General features: G+C 41.4%; 1 protein-coding gene across 1 annotated transcript in view; it reads left to right on the top strand.

The window, feature by feature from the left end:
- Positions 1–19,132, top strand: part of GEMIN8 (gem nuclear organelle associated protein 8) — a 47,951-nt gene extending 28,819 nt beyond the window's left edge. The window contains exon 3 of the mRNA XM_020786744.3: positions 18,208–19,132. Coding sequence (XP_020642403.2) covers positions 18,208–18,464 — 257 coding nt within the window. The 3' untranslated portion in view covers positions 18,465–19,132. The remainder of the gene's footprint in view (positions 1–18,207) is intronic.
- Positions 19,133–19,409: the final 277 nt, after the last annotated feature.

The following is a 19,409-nucleotide window of genomic DNA, read 5'->3' as shown; positions in this document are numbered from 1 at the left end:
TTACATTAAACCTCGAGTACCATCTGCCATTTGAAGGGGGGGAGGAAGGGCCCGGAGAGATAGGCTTCTCCAAAAGAGATCATGTGGCCAACAGAGAGGGGCATCAGTGCATATAATTCTCCTAACCATAGAGAAAAAGGCGGTGTTTAGGCTAAGACAGGAGGCAGTCTGCAGCTTCTGCAGAACTGGGGAGGGGAGGCTCCTTGCCTCACACTAAACAAACACCCTCGACATTCAAACAGAGAAAGAGAAAGCACGACCAACGAACTGTACTATCGCACACAGAGACATCCTGGCTGAGCTGCAACGGGGCAACCCGCCTGTGAGACTCTGTCCTGCAGCCCCCGTTCCCTCCCTCTGTCCGGACCGACTGCCCGCCTGCCTTCCTCCCTGGCCGGTGCAGCCCCGCGTCATTCACTCAATGGCAGAGGCGGTGGCTCCTTCCTGGCCTAACTGAAGTGCACCCGGCGTATAAGATGGCCTCCCCACTTGGAGGCCTGTTTTTGGGGCCAAAAAAGTCGTCTTATACGCCGGCAAATACGGTGTTTTTCAGAACAGAAGCCAAACTTACTTTTGGCTCATAGCTGCTAGAAGAGAATACACACAAGTTACATATGTCTCCTTCCAGAAGCAAAAATAGTGATGCATTGCCTAGTATAAATATTTTATATGGGATTGATGGAAAGTATTGTAGAAGTGACACTAAGCTGCTACAGCCCCATCTGGAGTATATAAATTTCCTTGATCTTTATGACATCAGGACACACCAGTATTTGATATCCTTCTGATTATCTGGTATTAATCAGCTTTCTAGGCAGTTGTCTGAGCTGATTTCATTACAGTTTCTGCCCCCATAGCCATTTATTACAGGAGAGATATTTCCCTGATTTCTTTCAATAAATTCAGGTATTCTGTTTATACAGAGTTGAGTTACTTATAGTAATAATTTTCAGAGTTGTAGCCATGTTAGTATTGGCAAGCATTTCAACAAGAAACACAAAGCAAAGCAAAAACAAAAGAAAGACATTGTGGTACCTTAGAAACTAACTGCTGCATTCTAATGTATGCTCTTGTGAAACATGTCCATGACATTTTCTCTGGTAACATGATCACAGGACCCAACAATGTCACATATAACATCAAGGGCACTTTTACTCATTCTTCTGATAATGTGATCTAAGCTAGCTTTGGCCAACAATGCCCCCTCTACACTCTACAAAGGGCAAACAGGACAGTCTCTGTGTAAAAAATATAATGGACATAAATTGGACATCAGAAATTGCAATCCACAGAAACCTGTCTCAAAGCACTTCAGTCTACCAGGACACTTCACAAGATAGGAAAGATGCTATTCTGGAGAATAAAAAAATTACAGAACAAGAATCCAGAGGGAAACAGCTGAAATAAAACATATACATGAGCTAGGGACCCATCTCAGTGAATTAAATATTAGCCAAAGTTTCTTAATTTGTTATCAGATATAATTATTATGTTATCTACAGTGGTGCCTCAACTTACGACTTTAATCTGTTCTGTAATGATGGTCGTAACTCGAAATGGTCATAAGTAGAAGCACCATTTCCCATAGGAATGCATTGGAACGTGATTAATCCGTTCCAGCTGGAGGAAAACATTACAAAACAAACGCCCAAAAAACCACTGCAAGCCCCATCGGAACATGTCGGGCCGGGGAAAAAATCACCAAAAGCAAACAAAAAATAATGCAAGCCCCATCGGAATGCATTGGGGCTGGGAAAAAAATTGCCAAAAAAAAATAATAACACAGCAAGCCCCATCGGAAGGCGATGCCCGCGGATCAGCTGTTAGGCAGTTCCAAAATGGCCGCCGGAAGCCCCGAAATGGCCGCGCGCAGCATTTTCGCGCCCTCCCCTCACTTACCAAGGGCGCGAAAATGGCTGCCGCTATGGAGGAAACTTCGCTGAACGGTAAGTTTAGGGCCCATTGGAACACATTAAACAATGTTTAATGCGTTGCAATGGGTTTTTACGTTCCGTTTAGCGATGTTTTCGCATAGCGAGGGTTAATCCGGAACGGATTAACCTCGCTATGCGAGGCACCACTGTAAATGGCTAGACAGCTCAGGCTGGCTGGATGGCTCAATGAATTAGGTGTCTGGCTGCGGAGCCAGAGCTTGAGAGTCGGATTCCCGATTTTGCATCCCAGAAAAGCCAGCCTGTTTGGCCTTGGGCAAGCTGCACAGTCTCAGGATGTCCCCAGAAGAAGGGAAAGGTAAACCAGTTCTGAATATTATTGACCTAGAAAACACTGGAAAGGGTGGCCCTCAGTCAAAATTGACTTGATGGCATACAATTAATTATTATATTAAAAGGCCAGTGTGGAAGGAAACAGGGCACCCCTCTATATGTTAATGAACTGGATGAGTTTAGTGGTGATTAAATGGGTGGCTGAGTTTTTGAGACATGCATTTCCCCAGCACTGTGAGCTCTGTATCCAAGGGCATGAAAGGAGGATGTGAGCTTTGCTGTCCCCTGTTGACTTGTGTGTGTGTGTGTGTGTGTGCAGAAGTGTAGATGTCATGTGTCCAAGCCACCATTTTATATTAAATGTGGTAAATATGTTGGCATTAGCTCTGTGCATACTAGGTTGGCTTGTGATCATGATTCCTATCTGTGAAATAGAGAGAGAGAAAAAGATGTATGAATATACTTTGCAGGGTATTCTTGATAAACGACTGAAATATTCACACATTCTCTTCCCCCCCTTTTACAAGGCATTGTTCAATTTTGTCAACTGTCTCCCTTCCTGGGTGGGTCCAAAATGCACACCTGGATGAAGGGAATGGAAGGAGTCTGGCGTGAAAGTGGTCCCTTGTGGAGGTTTGGTGACAAAATCTGGGCAATCAGTCCATCAGACATGTGACAGCACATTAGCAGTACTTGGAAAAGTTCCAGCAGGAATATCCACTCCGTGATAAAAATGTGACTTGGGATAATTTGCTGTTCATGGCACAGCTGGATAGCTTCACAGCTGTCTTGACTTATGTTGCCATTGTAAAATGCTGCTACATGATTGTATTGTATAGATTGAAACAGTTGTTCTCCTCGGTGGGAACTCTCATCTTTTGTTTTTCCCAGGGAGATTTCCACAATTCTGACCAACTTCCCTTCATTTCTTTACTTATAAAAACATCCTTCAAGTATACTTTTTCTGCTATAGCTTCTGGTAGTTCCCCCAGATTGCACACGGATGTGTTAGAAAGTATCTTGTTCCATCTGTAAAACTTGGGTGGCAAATACTGTACGTGCCCTTGCAAATGTTATTGGATTGGTGGAGGATCATTGGAATTGTAGTTAAGTAACAAATGGAGAGTTGTAGCATTTGTATGTGTGACAGCTGATCTGTTGCAAAACATATCTGGTTATAAAATAAATATCTAACTGCTGTTTGCCCCACTGCATTGTTCACCAGAGTAAAAATGGTATTTCCGTATCTTGGATTTGTTTCCTGAACTTGTGTTTGAAGTGGCCTGCTGTTGCTGGATTCACTGTGAGCTTGATTGTAGATCCTTAATGATGTTTTCGAGATGTTTTTAGCACTCTTGTACCTTAAGTCATCAGACTCAAGCAAAATAAAAAGTTTCAAAAGGAGTTCCTGTATATAGCTGCTGAAATGGAATTCATTAACAACTTTAAGATTAGAATTTGATCTCAAGAAATCTTGTTAATTACTATGGAAAGCAAAGATTAATTTCTTCCAAATGCAAACTGGAAGTTTATGGAGAGATTTGAAGAAGGATTTGCTTCTGGAGTTCTACATGGGAAGGAAAGATGGAATTATCCTTCATAACTGTTTTGTTTCCAGTAATTGTCGACACCACTACAGAGACTGTTGCTACTGACAGGTGTTTAAAAAATACCTGCATGTTAAAGATTGTTGTTGTTGTTTAGTCGTTGAGTCATGTCCGACTCTTCATGACCCCATGGACCAGAGCACACCAGGCCCTCCTGTCTTCCACTGGCTCCTTTGGTCAAATTCATGTTCGTAGCTTCGATGACACTGTCCAAACATCTCATTCATGTTAAAGGTAAAGATGCTCAATGTCATATTCAGTTTGACTCTGCTCAGGTCTTGCAAGGCCTGTAGTTTCCTTTTTATTGAGGCAATATGTACGTATCTCATACTCAATCTTCCTCTTTTTTTCAAGTGTTGGGTACTGAGAGCCATATTGTCAGGAGTGTCAACTCAGTGACAAGTCTAGACTTCTAACAGGGTCACCCAAGGCAGAGTGATTAGAGCTGATACATTAGACTTAGATGCTTCCATCTTCAGGAATTAACAGTTGTATCAGCAGAAGAGAAAAAAGAATTAATTCCAGTCGTGATGGGAGTAGAGAAAATCTTGAAGGGCAGCTTGTGGTAGTGGAATGTGAATTCGGTGACTCAAGCTAACTCTTGAGGCAAAAGTAGACTATTTCTGCAAGCACTGGGTTATGTAGATGGCTTGTTAAAATTAGCAATACTTACAGTTTTAGGTGCAGAAAAGAACGTGGAAGAAAAGCCTTCCAAACTCTTTAGCCATAATGGAGGAGGGAAGGAGAGGATCAAAGAGAGGGAGTGCGAACAAAGGCAGACAGCTTGCGTGCATCATTTTAAATAATTGTTTAATACAGCTGTGGGCAGCATGACCCTCCAGCTGTTGTTGGACTGCAGCACTTACTGATCCTAGCCAACACAGCCAGTGGTGGTGATGATGAAGGAAGAATAAGGACAAAAGGCGATCCTAGCAATATCCTATCCAGACAATGCACCAGGAGACCTGGATTCCACTATCTTCTGATTGTAAGTAGCGAGTTTCAACTCTACCAATATAACTCAACTTACAGAATCTTCTCTGCTGTGGGATCCTGGGAATTGTAGTCAAAAGGAATAGCTTTTTATAGGCTTTGAGAGTGACTGTGTTGGGTATGAGTAATTAATATATACAGCTTCACTTGGTTTGCCAGATAAGAATGTTTTTGAGGCAAAAAGGAGAGATTTCTGGCAACTAAAAGAAAGTGGAAGGAAAGATGAAGAAGGTAATTTCAGAAAGTCATTCAATCTAATTATACTGTCTCAGGGGAGGCCCCCATGAAACTGATAGACAGGAGAGCCTGCTGTGTTGCCAAGAAGCATGGAAACAATTTAAAAATTTTTTTAAAGGTTTTGGACAAGCTTTATTCAGCCTAGTGGAACTTAATTTTATCTTTTGTGTGCGTACCAGTAGTTACTCAGACAGCTGCTGGACAGCTGGAGGTACTATTCCTGGCAGTTGCGTGTTTGTATCTTTCAAATGTTAACTTGACAAAAATGTAGTTTCTTTAATGCTAAAAATAACCACATTTAATAAGAAATAATGGCCAGTATCCTTTTGGTAGAGGTTAGAATCAGTTGTTGAATGACAAACCAACATGTCGGTAAAACCAGTTGTGTCACTGGGTCTCCTCTTATTGGAACTAGCAGTGGGACACTGGTCAATTATAACATAGCATATCTCAGTTTTATATTTATGTAATTCTACTTTGTTAAATGGTATCTGCAGAAATAAAATACTTTTCATTTTATTTTAATGTGTGAGGATGAATATTTGGAAGGATACATATGTATTTTCAAAATCAGTTACTTATTCTTAGTGTCCTTAACCTTTTTTTAAAGGTAATGTCCCGTTGGAATCAGATGCTTTCTTGTAAACCTGCAATTAAATTACAGTGGTGCCTCGCAAGACGATTGCTTCGCATAACAACGAATTCGCTTTACGATGAGGTTTTCAGAGCGATCTTGTGCTTCGTTTAACTATGTTTCCTATGAGCGATTTTCGCTTTACGATGTTAGGGACCTTGCCTCGCAAGACGGTTAAATTTTAGGTCCCTGTTTTTCGCTTTATGGTGTTTTTTACAGCTTGGTCTTGCTTCGCTATATGAGTCTTTTAATGGTCTCTGTTTCGTTAGACGGCTGTCTTCGCTTGGGAACCGCGTTTCGCTTAACGATGTTTCCTATGGCAATTTTCGCTTTACGGTGACAATCCGTTCCCATTGGAATGGATTATCAGGTTTTCAATGCATTTCAATGGGAAAACGTGTTTCGCAAAACGATGTTTTCGCTTAACAGCGATTTTCGCAGAACAAAATAACATCGTTTTGCGAGGCACCACTGTATAATCCAGAATGCAAACAAGGATAATTACTACAAAATAAAAAAGCAGATATTTTTGCAGTTGTTGGTTTCATTTCAGTATATTGCTACGTTGTTGTAGTACGTGTGCTAACTCTGGGAGTGAAACAGACCAAAGTTTATTACATATAATCATTTGCTGAAATAGCTTCTGGTTTTGTCTAATGTTAACTGTTGTCATTGGCTGAGATGGATTTTCGTCTTGTTGGGGGAGAAGAGAAAGTGTGGAATCAGCTAGCCTCCCTGTAACCATACTGGTATGAATCGATTCCTTTCTAGAAGCAGCAGGTTGTGCCTGATCCTGCACTAGTGCCGAAGTAGATTATTCATTATATTTGTTCATTGAATTTATTTCCATATACAGTATATTTAATCATTTGTAACTTTTTCAGGATTTTCCTAATAGAAAGTACTTGGAAGTGGTTTATCATTCCCTTTTGCGGGGGGGGGGGGACACCCTGGGCCTGTGCAGGCTGGCTCTGCTCACAGGAGGCACTGTGATAGAAAGATGAATACAATTAAACATTTTTAAAAACAATTACCCACCTCAAGCCCATGCAATTTGTCTAAATAAAAAGACTTTTTCCCTCTGGTAGGAAGCCAACAGAGAGGAGACCAGCCTGAGCTCTCTCGCCTGGGGAATTCCAGAACCTGAGTGCAGCCCCCACTGAAAGCTGATAAGAAAGTTCACAATGTGAACAACACCTTTAAGGAATGGATTTTACTTTGGTCCACCACATTATGGGGGATGAACAAGCTCTCTCTCTCTCTCTCTCTCTCTCTCTCTCTCTCTCTCTCTCTCACACACACACACACACACACACACACACACACACACACACACACACACACACACACACACACACACACATTTCTATGGTAATGCCAGTGGCTATCACACACTCACAACTAATGGAATTTCCATACAACTGATTCGTTCTGATTACTTAGCAGTTATTAGTCAGCTTCTCATGTTATGGAGTAGCTGGCACATACTCATGCCAGAGACTTTGCAGAATTCATTGTTTTAATTAATTATTGATTTATTTATTTAAAATGTTTTTATCCTGCCTTTCTCCATAAAAAGGACCCAAGGTGGTTAACATCATTAAAAGACAATATATAAAGCTAAAAACAGTAAGTATACAAATACTAAAAAGGATCAAATGAATACCACACTAAAAATGGTAGACAGAAGTAACACTAAAAACACACTCAAAGCAGTAAGGCACAAGAGTCTATTTAAAAACCCCACTGAGGCAGCCAGTCACTGACAGAAAGATTGCCTGAAGAGATTCTATCTGCTTTATTAATCTACAGAAGGACCCCTGTATCCCCAGGGGATTGGTTACAAGCCCCCCCATGGACCCTGAAAACTGCAAATAATAGTGAACACCCCCACCCACCCACTGTTGTCACCGACCTCACAAGAGGTGGCCTGTGCCCACCCCACACCCCTCCACCTATCTCCCCCAGCGACAGTGGGCAAAGGGGCCAAGCCACCAGGGGTGGGAATGGGGAGAGGTGAGAGGCACCTTTTCTGGCTCTGCCTCTTTGTGAAGTGCTGTGGCCTAGAGGTGGCCTTGAGGCAGTGGCGGAGGAATCCTGCCCTCCCATCTGCCTGAGACTGAAGGCCCAGGTGAATGGGCTAGAAGCAGCGCCTGGGGAAAAGGATGAGACACACACAAGGGAAGGGTGCCACACGCCCAGGATCTGGAGGAAAGGGCAGGGTAGGGCCAGAGGCTGCCACCCTCACCCAGAGGTAGCCCAGGCCAGCACCACACCCCTACTCCACCGGGCAAAGGGGCTGAGCCATCAAGATCAAGGAGAAAAAGGAGTTAGTTAGTTAGTTAGTTAGTTAGTTAGTTAGTTAGTTAGTTAGTTAGTTAGTTAGTTAGTTAGTTAGTTAGTTAGTTAGTTTGAACTTGTACCCCACCCATGTAGTGGACAAGTCACTACTCTTCTACCATTTAGTGTTCGCTTCAAGGAAATAACAAAAATATACTATACAACAATTTTTTTAAAAAATGAACATATAAAAACAAAAACCCATTGGGTGAAACGTGAGCCAGCATAAACTCAGTACAAAATTAATATTACGAAGGGGGGAGGTTTGTAAAGGCCTGGGTAAAAAGCCTGGTTTTCACTTGCTTACAGAAGCTCAGGAGGGTGAGGGACAATCGCATTTACACATGGAGGGAGTTCCAGAGCGGGGCAGCCACATCTGAGAAGGCCTGGCCTGTGGTTGACAACTTCCGGGCCTCTCTTGGAGTGGCCGCCTGCAGCATCAAGGATTGGGAGGTGTGGGTGGGACAGGAGGATGACCTGAGGAAAAGACGCCCTTACAGGTAGTGAGGTCCTAATTCATCAAAGGCTTTATAACATCAGTACCTTGAATTTGTCCCAGAAGCATACTGGCAGCCAGCGCAGGCAGGCCAGGATGGGTGAAATATGGTCAAATGTAGATGTATCAGTGATCAACCTGGCAGCCTTATGTTGCATTTGCTGCAGCTTCCAAGCTGCCTTCAAGGACAGCCTCACATAGAGAGCATTGCAGTAGTTGATCCTTGAGTTTACCAAAATGTTAACCATTGTTATTAGAGACTTCCTGTTGAGAAGGGGCAGAGATGTGCAGTCTGCCTCAGATGGAAAAAGGCCACAGCCGAGATCTGGTTCTCCATCAAGAGGGCCAGGTCTAAAAGCACACCCAGGTTACAGGCCGGATCCTTCAGGGGAGTGTGACCCTGTCAAGATCAGGCAACAAAGCCCCTTACCAATCAGGAGGTCTTCCCAACAGCAGGATCTCTGTCTTGTCTGGATTCAGATTCAGCCTATTTGCCTTCATCAAGTCCATAACCGTGGCCAGACAATGCTCTAGTTAAGGTCTGTACAGCTTCTCCTGCTGAAGAGGAAAAAGGAGAAATAGAGTTGACTGTCATCAGCATACTGATGGCAGCACACTTCAGATCTCCAGATGACTATCCCCGTTGGCCTCATATAGATGTTAAACAGCAAAGGGGAGATGATTGATCCCTGTGGAAAACCACATTGTAGTATTCATGGGGACAAAATAGGTTCCCCAAGCTGGACTCTCTGGCACTGCCTGTCAAGGAAAGAATGAAGCCAGCATAATTCTAGGCCTCCAGTCCCCAATCCCAACAACTGGTCCAGGAAAACACCATGGTCAGTGGTATCAAAGGTGGCTGAAAGATCCAGGAGAACCAACAGAGTCACACTCCCTGAGTCACCTTTCTGCAACAGGTCATCTAGCAGGCCAGCCAGAACTGTCTCAGTCCCATGACATGGGCTGAACCCCAATTGAATGGATCCAGACTATTGGTATCATCCAAGAACATGTGCAGTTGGTTGGCCAGCTGCAATTGAAAAAGTTTGGGAAATGTGGTAAAAAATGGGGGGGAAACACCACAAGAATTCATAGCAAGGTCTAGTGGCCAGTTCTAATAAAACATGCAAAAATATGTATTTTTGAATTTTTAAAAAAATATTTTTAATACAGTACAGTATTTTCAGGCTATGGATAAGTGAATAAGAGAATATTGATCCAGTAAACATGGGGGTCCTACTGTACATTAAATATATACAGTACTGGTGTATTTTCTGGGCCAGAGAAGAGCATCTCCTGATGACTTAAGAGGACCTTCTCTAGGCTATGGAGCTGCTTGATTGCTTATAGAGTAGGATTACTTAATGATAGATATACAATACTACTGTGCGTCAAGATTAGCAGTTCTATCCAATCGGCTGATCTTAGAGGAAAGAACCTGTCAGTTCATGGGCTTTGATGAGAGCTCGACTGAAGTTCAAGATTACAATCCGTTTAGCCCAGATTTATCATCTCTTACATCTGCATTCTATAATATTAACTTATGCTCATGTTGATATCAGTTTCAATTATTTTAAATTTTGGATCTGTTGATAGATAATATTTTGACATTTCAGAAAATGGAAGATGACAGGAGAATGTGTTTCTGGTATTTTCAAAATATAAACATTATAGATATTTGATCCAGAAATACATTTGGAAAAAAATGTTTGCAGAACAACTCATGCTGTTCCCAGGCCAGAAGAATTAGTAAGCAAATTATATTATTTTATTTTATCACTGAGTAGGAGAAAATGAGTGCAAGTCAGAAGGGAATTCTATTTTTAATGATGAATGGCTCTAGTTACGGGATGCCAGTGTAAAAAAATGAATAAATATAACATTAAAGGATGCTTTGGGGGAAAAACATCAATTTTGCTAATACCTGTTTCACATGATAAAAGATATAACTATTAAATTTTTAGTACGTACTCCAGAAACTATATTTTTAAAAGCTTATAATGGAAGAAGACTTGGCATTGCCAGCTTCTCTCACTTGGACTGTCTAGCCATTTCATATTATAGACTATGTCATTATGCAGATCTGTTGGTGACACCATATAATGTTCTTGACTGCAGTTGCCTTTGATTTCTGCTTTTAGGTAACAGGCATACTGCATTTGACATGGAAGATCTGTTTAGTATGTTTTTCCTGATATACTGTAGATTGTTCTGCAGGTTGCCGTATAATCCTGCAAAGCCTTTGTGACTTGTTTGTCCAGTGAGAGACTCCAGTTGGGCCAGCAGGTGGCTTTAAAAGGCAACACCATTAATATGTAGCAAATTCTTAAACTCTGCGGATTAATGCTGCCCGTTGTCTAGATTTTGTTGTGTGAGGACACAAGATGATGCCAAAACAATGCTCGTTTTGGCTCCTGATGTAGAAATAAATTTGTATCTATAAGAAAAGGAAGAGGTCTCCGGCCAATCCTTCTGACAGTTTTATCTCCTTCAGAGCACATGCTGTCATGTCACTACTCTGCACAGTCCATCTGTTTAATGTATGGATGGCAAACCTCCTTTTGACCTGGGCATCAAATTCCAGTGTGAGGAAGGTGGAGTCTAGCCATGTACTTGAATGACAACATGAGATGGGGCTGAAGCAGTTTGGGCCGGGCCAGATGCAGCTGTTATCAGTAGGGACGTTTTATTGCCAAGCGTACAAACCACAGCTCAGTTGTATTCCTGAGTGCTCAGATGTCACTGTGTTCAGAAATGCAGAGCACAGCCCAGTTCTGTGCAACAGTTTTCTGGGGTTTAAGTATCTTTGATCACTTATTGGATGTACAGTAGCAGAAAAATAAACTTTCGGGCCACATAGGGACTGAATCTGGCTTGCAGACAGGTGGCTTCACAACTCTAATTTAATAGATTATTAAGCCCTTGTGCCAGCAGAAGAGAGGGAGAGCTTTATTTATTTATGCACTGTATACCCTGCCCTTCTGATAACAATGGGAGTCACAGGACCTTTCTATAACATCCTCAAAATAAATTGAAAGCATAACCAAAAAAGCAAAATACAATTTACAGTTACATCAGCAAAAAGAAAACACAGCAACACCCAATTAAAAGGCCTGTCTGAATAAGAAGTCCTTGCTTGTTATCAGAAAGAAACCAGGAAGAGGGCTGGCTTAGCATCCCTTGATAGGGCATTCCAGAACTAGAGCTGGCCACAGAGAAAGCCTTCACTCATGCATCTGCACCAGATGTGCCAGAGATCTGGATTGAGAGAAGTGCCTTCCATGGTCATGCTTGTACAGGACCATATAATCCTTGATATTGGAAAAGCGCAACATAGAGAGGGATACATGCTGTATCCTTGGATCTACACAGTCAGAATCAGACCCTTCCCTTCAACAGTGATTCTGGGGCCACAGGAACAGGGATAGCCATCACAGGGTTCTGCCCCCTGCCATTGGCACAGCAGACACAAGATTCAGGAATTATGCAGGTGGTCATGGAGAATTCTGTGGAAGGAAGGAAGGAAGGATTCCTGAGGAGAATCAGAAGGGTATGTTTGCTGGTGACCGACCTGAGATAGCAGGTCTGTGTCCTGCAGGCCATTAAAGAACCTGATCAAATCCCAGGCAACAAAGAGACCTTTGGGGTCAAGTACTTCAAGTCCTTTAGACCTTTGGATGTCCTCCACTCCAAGTGCCTTCTTTCTCTGGGTTCTGTGGAGGGTCAGGATTTCAGCCCCTTGAAGCACACTCCTAGGCCCAGGACCATTTTAAAGGCATGACACTTACCTAAGTAGCTGCAGCTGTTTGTGGACACAACTCTCCCCCTTCCACAATAGACAGCTGCTGGGGGCGGCAGTATAAACATTCAGAAAACTGAACATGGATGTGCATCATGTGGTCCAAAGTTAGCTTTGCTCTAATTTCTGTGTTGCCAGTGATCTGCCATAAACAACACTAAACTGGGAGGAGGAGAATTATTAAACTAATGAATTTTGTTTCTCAGTTTGCATCTGACGGCAGAACATATTTTTTTTGTTTGCTTTACAGGGTTGGCCTGCAATGTAGCCATTGTATGCATTGTGCTTTTCAGGGCTCTCTAAGCGTGTTTTCGTGTTGCAATATGACTAAATAAGTCTTCTTGTATTTGTTGGTTAAAAAACAGTAGACCTCAATATCTGTTTCTGTTTTAAACATTTGCTTTTGTAAAGAGACATGAAGATCAGTGGAAATGGATTCTGCAGGAGAGTCAACTATTGTCATTGACAGTTGCATAATACTTGGATTTTTCTTGGCCAGTGTTACTGAAACCTTCCTGATAGTATCCAGCATTGCTTAAAAAAATAATACAAGTTAACAGCATAATTAACTTAGAAAAATGGAAAACATCTCATAATTTGCCAATTAATATAACATAGGTTTGAGTTGCGGGGAGGGCGGGGACACATGCTACATCAAATGTGTAGCTTGCCATTATTGATGTGGCTTTAAAAAAAAAAAAAACCTGAAAAGTAAGTGTTGGTGGGCCTGACATGCTGGTTTGGAATTAGAGCATGCAGGGAAGGAAAGATTTAAATTTTCCTTCTGTGAGCATATTTCCTCTTCCCCTGTACTGCATTTAGAATTTGGTTGGGTGGGTTTTTTTTTAATCTTGTAATTTTTTTATTTGTTTTTGCAGGGTTGGTTTTTTACAGACAGATTATAGAAAATAACCGTTGCTACCAGATTTATATCTGCTCTTCTGCTATAAAAACTTAAATTGATTGCAAACGCTATTAAGAAGTACAAAATACTTTGAATAATAATAGAAAGTTAACACAAAACTAAATATTTTAAAACTGTGTACACAAAAGCCTTGACGCACATAGGCTGAAACCCTGTTACTTAGGATAGTAAATTGCACTACAGTTGAGTCCATTGAATCAGTGGGAATTTGATGAGTCAGCTCTTCCCATTAATTGAAATGAGCCTATTCTTGTAGCAGCTCACTACTGTAAAGCAAGTTGCAATCAATAGGATTTCAACTTCTGTATGTTAAATGCTTGGGATTTTATTGTGATGCACATACTATTTTTTTACCTTTGGACTCTCTAGACTGTGAACTTGACCGGGCACAAATAAAGGTTCAGCCATCCAAAAATCATTTTAAGTACATTATACTAAGGGCTGTTAGAAAAATAATTTTTCTCTAGTTTTAAGAGTCTTGTCTTAAAGTAAGTTGACAAAGTAAGAAAAAGAGACCAGGGGATAGGTTTGAAAATCCAAAGACTCTTCATTCACTCTTTCCACCATCATTAGAAGCGACAATCCTACTTGTTTATGCTGATACAGAAGAAATAGAGTAGATTATAGCAAACTTTAATAGGGAGACAAGACTTCATGTCTGCAAGTCATAGCTATTCAGTAAAAAAAAAGGATCCAAAAATCACAGTTCCAGATTGTGCTGTTTTAAATATCTATTTTCCATGAATTAGGTATAATTTTTTTTTTAGCCAGACAGACTGTCAGTGAGCTGCTACACACATAAAGAGTTTTTTCCAACCATAAAATATATTGCATATGTTTTGAAGCCGATATGGCAAGATGCTTAACTTTGGTATATGTTCTGCAGATTATTTCAGTGGTGTGTGTCTGCATGAGTCTGAAGCACTTGGGTGTGCACAGTAATCACAACTGAATACTAGATGGAACCTTGTGTGTGTGTTCACACTTGCAAATGTGCATATTTTGTAAACAGTTGAGGGTAGGCAGGCAAGTGTAGTGTATCTGTGGCATATCTCTGACAACTAATTGAAATCCTACACCAAATTATGTGCAGTGGCTTTGAGAGTGACTGGCAAATCAAGACATATTTGGTTAAAATCTCACAAGCACAACAAACTCGTTAGATGATTGCAGAAAGGGACTCTCAGATTCAGTTCAGATAGTTAGGGGATGGTTTTGTTGTTGTGGGGTGGTTCAACGAGAGGACGCCTATACACTGCCTCTGTGCAGGCCCTTAGCCTCCTGCTGATCATCCTGAAGGCAGCAACTGGCTTCCAAGAAGGGAAGCCAAGCTGCTTTCTCTGATGATAGTGGCAGCAATGGTAGCTGTGGTGGGGAGGACCAGGTAGAGAGTTAACAGGCAGTAGGAAGGGGGTGGGCGAAAGCAAAATGAAGCACTGAGGGAGGAAAGTTTGGCACGTTATTTTGTTTTGGCAAAACGGGACCTGAACTCTGAACCAGCCTGATTTGTCAGTTTTTCTGGGTCGTAGTTCAGTTCATTCCCATCTTTACTGATTACTATTCAGGGGTTCAGACCAGCTCATTTTCATACATTCCAGAAATGTGTGAGAGATGATATATTGGCTATCCTGGATGTACTATGCTCTTCATGTGCTAAATGCACAGGCAGAGATGTTGAGCACCTCGACATCCAGGAGCACACTGAGGATAGGTATGTGTGAGCAGGGGCTCTAGATGCATAAAAATCTTTTGGTGAGATTTTCACTGGACCAAGATATCATCCCCCATGTGGAGGATCTCTACATGTGTACATCAGCCCCTTTTTAGATACACAAGTAGAAAACTACCTTTTATGCTGGGGTTAAAGCTAGCACTATCCAAAACAGCTCTAAGATCCCATCACACTTTGCTTGAATGCAAGAGAGGAGTCATTTGACCTCCCTGAAAGAAATTGTCTTCAGAGGTCTTCTTCTCTTCTCTTCTGTCTTTGATAATAAGCCTGGTAATAAACAAGATGCCTTCTCCAAATCAAACTAGATGGTATGTGTAGCGTGTCTGTAAAAGGTGTGCTCTTTTCTTGAGAAAGACATATTATAAGTGGGAAATGGGTTAATCTCATGGACTGCACATTCCCTAAACCTCTAAGCATGCTACTCTGTGGTGGCATTCTTTTTTTGGAATTATGTTCCCTGGGAAATTTTCCTGGCCCCTGAGTTTGTGGTTCTTTTTTTCCCGACCGAGTTGAAGTCCTTTGGGAAGTGTTCAGGCCACTGAATGTTGGATGACATGTAGATCTGCCTGCCACTGGCATGTTTTGGAAACGGTTGTACCTGTCCTTTTAGCTTATCCTCTTGTTTCTGCTGTATTTTTTTAAATCTGTTGATAATCATTCTGAAAGCTTCCAAACTAAACAGCAGGGTAGAAATTTTCAAAATAGAAATAAAATAAACAAAGTGCAATTGTTCTCTTGTAAGATAATAATCTTCCCCATTTTTTTCTTGGAAATGGGAGATGATAAGAATAAAGATGGCTTGTTTACAGCATTACTTGAGACGCACACGTCTGTTGCTTAAGTAGGTCTGCACATGTGCCTGTTTTCCTGCAAGGACGCACATATGGCAAAACACCACAGCAAATAAAAGTTCTAGTTTTACCATTTAACTTTTAGTTACAACTGCAGACAGACTTAAAGACTGTTAAAAAGACTGTATATTCTTTAAAAGTTATATGGGGAAATACATGACATCAGTTTTCCACTGTGACAGCTTTTTGTAATTATAATAAAATAACTGCGTGCTATCATGTCAACTTATGGCAGTCCTTTCCAGAGTTTTCTTTGTGGAGAGTACTCAGAAGTGGTTTATGAATTCCCTGCTTTCTGGTTGGGGACACCCTGGGACTGTGCGGCTTGCCCAAGGCTATGACGACTGGCTGTGTTCCCAGGAGGCACCATGGGGGAATTGAACTCCCAGCCTCTTTAGCTCCACATCCAGATGCCTAACTCCCTGAGCTATCCAGTCAGATTCTTGTTAATGGTATCAGTTGCCATTTACATGCCATCCTTTTTGAAATATCCAGTTGGCTTCCTGAAATGGTGTGTAGATTAAATAATCACTTTTTTATTAAAAAAGCAGGCAAAATTGGCCATCCCTTGTTTCCATGAATATGCACACTTGAATATTTCGGTGTAGAAAAGACAAGTTAAAATCATTCAGGCAGTGAAAATAGTGAACATATTAGCCTGAATAGTAGTTTAGTTTTAATGCAATATGACATCTCCTGGTGTTACTTTCTTAGGTGATATTTTAATCAGAAAAACAATGCATGTGCAAGTGTGAGCATGCAGTAGTGTGTAAATCTGGCAGGTGCTGGTAAACACGATACCAAGAGCTATATTTTCACAAGACAGGCTTGGCTCAGGCATGCATGGCAGGCAGAGACTTGTCCTCTCTTCCACTGGAAAATGTTATCAGTTTTAGTTGGCAGAGAGTTGGCTAATGTTACATTCTTATGTTTTATCATTTCATCACCACAGCTGCAAAACTGTTTAGGACCGTTGATTTCATTTTATGGGATGGGACATGTATGATATGTCTGTTCTTCATTGCAAAATCTGCTCCAGCCATTGGTTCATGCTCGTTTTTCAAGTATTTATAGCAAAGATACATTTTACTATCCCCCTTCATTTATTCATCCCCCCCCATATCTTTTGCATGCAAAGTATTTATTAAACATGTTTATATTCTGTTCTTCTTCTGCACTTACACAGGGATTGGTGTGGCTTACGTCATTTTGAAAAAATAGTAATAACAAACAGCAATTAACCAATCAAGAGAATTGGATTCATATTTCAGCACATGGAATAGGACTGGCGCCAGCAGACTTTCCCAGTTCCTCCACTCAAGGAGAATGTTTCCAGGCCAAGGAAAATGCTAAACATAAGGCTAGAGAACCAGACTGAGTGGGATAGTATGGTGTGGTGTGAGGGTAAATTTTCAAAGATTTTATGGAGGTAACTTCCACGAGCAGTACTCTGTTCATGGAAGATTATTCTGCATGTTTGGTGGGAATTCCTCCAGATCTTATTGCCACACTCATTAGTAGTGTCCCCAAAAGTGTTTTCTGCATGACGTGGAGAATCTAGAAGAATTGCTCAGAGGAACAAGAAGTGACGAAGTTGCTTCCACAACCTGGTTGCATGTTCCTCAGTATGGATCCAATCCAGGGACAGGTGGGACAGAAAAAATACTGTCAAAATGAGTGAGGGAGATCCTCCAAATGAGTCTTGGCACAGTCACAGAGAATGCCTTCTGACTTATCCTGCTGTGCCAAAACCAGGACACAAAGGGCATCACCAGCAGATTTTAGGCAGTGGCCTAACTATGGGGAAGGAAGAAGGCTTCCCTAAGACCTTCTGAGCTCAAGCCAGTCAGGGCAGACAGATGATCATCAACAATTTGCAGTGTCCAGGAAATGGTTGCTGATCAGTGCAGCTGTAATAAATTGAACCAGTCCAATGAACTCAAATATATGATGGTGTGCTCCAAGCATGTTGTAGCAAAGGTAGCAGGACACTGTTAAGATACATGTTGTCTTTTCCAGTGGGTTTTGTTTAGAGGTACAAATATATCTTTCGATCCAAATAGGCAGATGGTGCTGTTTGGTATAGTTATAAACACACCTTGGAAAAATTAGGGCTTTTTTGAACTGTAAATTCCAAGATTCCCCCCCCCCCCCGCGCCAGCATGATTTGTGGTCCAAATAGCTCATTTTTGTCTTACTTTGAACATGGTAGGTATAAATGAAGAGAACAGTTCATATACCTTTTGGCCACTGTTATTCATGGCTCCTGGGAGTGATCCAAACACATTACTTTTCCAGGCATCGACTCTCTGTGTGGCTGGCATACCAGAAGAGAGCAATTCATGATCTAGGCTTGTGTTTTCCCTAGGTAAACAGCAACAACTTGATGCGGAGCACCAAGAGATGTATGTTGAAGCTGACCATGACCTTCACCTGTCAACCAGACGATCAGTACAGCCCCCAGCGGAGAAGCCAGGAGAAAGGAGAATGGCTGAAATGAGAAAGCTTTATGGTGTGGGTGCCAGCAAAATCCAAGCTTTGGAGACCACCATGCAGCTCAGCTTTGATAGGAACTGTGATAAAAAACAGCCCAAGTACTGGCCGATCATTCCTCTGAAACTCTGAACCATGTGTCTTTCTGTTCCTTTTAGAAAACTCAGAGCTGCGTATCTTGATGCTCAACCAAGCAGAAGGATTTAAGTGAATGAATCAAGAGTCAGCAAAAAAAGGCTCTTTTTTATTTTCCTTTCCCCTTTCCAACTCTACTATGAATTGATGTGCCAGTTTCCAGAGCCCATTTCAAATCAACAGGAAGAGCTGAATTGGTCATTTGTACTGTATGGGGGCAAGGAAATTTCTCTTTAAAATATATTTTCAACTAATTCAATTTTGGCCTACTTCAGCCTTTCAGGAAATGAAGCAGCATTTGTTTTCACTTAGTTGAGCAAGGAAGTAGGTTAAAGACTATCCAAACTTGTAGGCTGTCTGAATAAAAAATTAAATTTTAGTTTTTGCTGTTACACTGCCTTTGCCATAGATGGTTTTACTACACCTTTTAGCCACTGTTACTTTTATTCTGGACACAGCAGTTGCCCAAAGTACAGTATGTTTAGCTCCCGTAGTATAACTATTTGAATTATTTCTCAAATATTTTAATAGTATAGGAACCCTATCTTCCAGACTGAAGCCTACTCTGTTGCTTTTCAGCTTAGAAGCAAACACATATCAAGCTTCTTTTCTGTCTTGTATTTTACTTGCCATGTGACCAAGCAATAAACATTTATGAAATCAAAGTGTTTGCTTTGACTTAGTATAAAATTGTATTTAGCTAGTCAAGAAACAGAATTATCTGAAAGCCAAACTGAAGGCAATACATAGCCCAATTGAGATTTTCAATGAAAGGGTTAGTCTTAACCTCTGAGTATCTCTTTACCTTTCAGTTGTGGATGATTGAATCTGAGGAGAAATGTCAAAAATGTAGCGATGGAGAAATGGCTGTTCTTTTCAGATTTACCTCTCCATTTGCGAAAGGTAGCACAGAGGGGGTAGGTCTGGTGTGTGCCCTCTCAC

This window comes from Pogona vitticeps, chromosome 3 (assembly GCF_051106095.1).
Source record: "Pogona vitticeps strain Pit_001003342236 chromosome 3, PviZW2.1, whole genome shotgun sequence".
Lineage (NCBI taxonomy): Eukaryota > Metazoa > Chordata > Lepidosauria > Squamata > Agamidae > Pogona > Pogona vitticeps.
The sequence above is the reverse complement of the archived record's forward strand: the minus strand, read 5'-3'. Positions and strand labels throughout refer to the sequence as shown.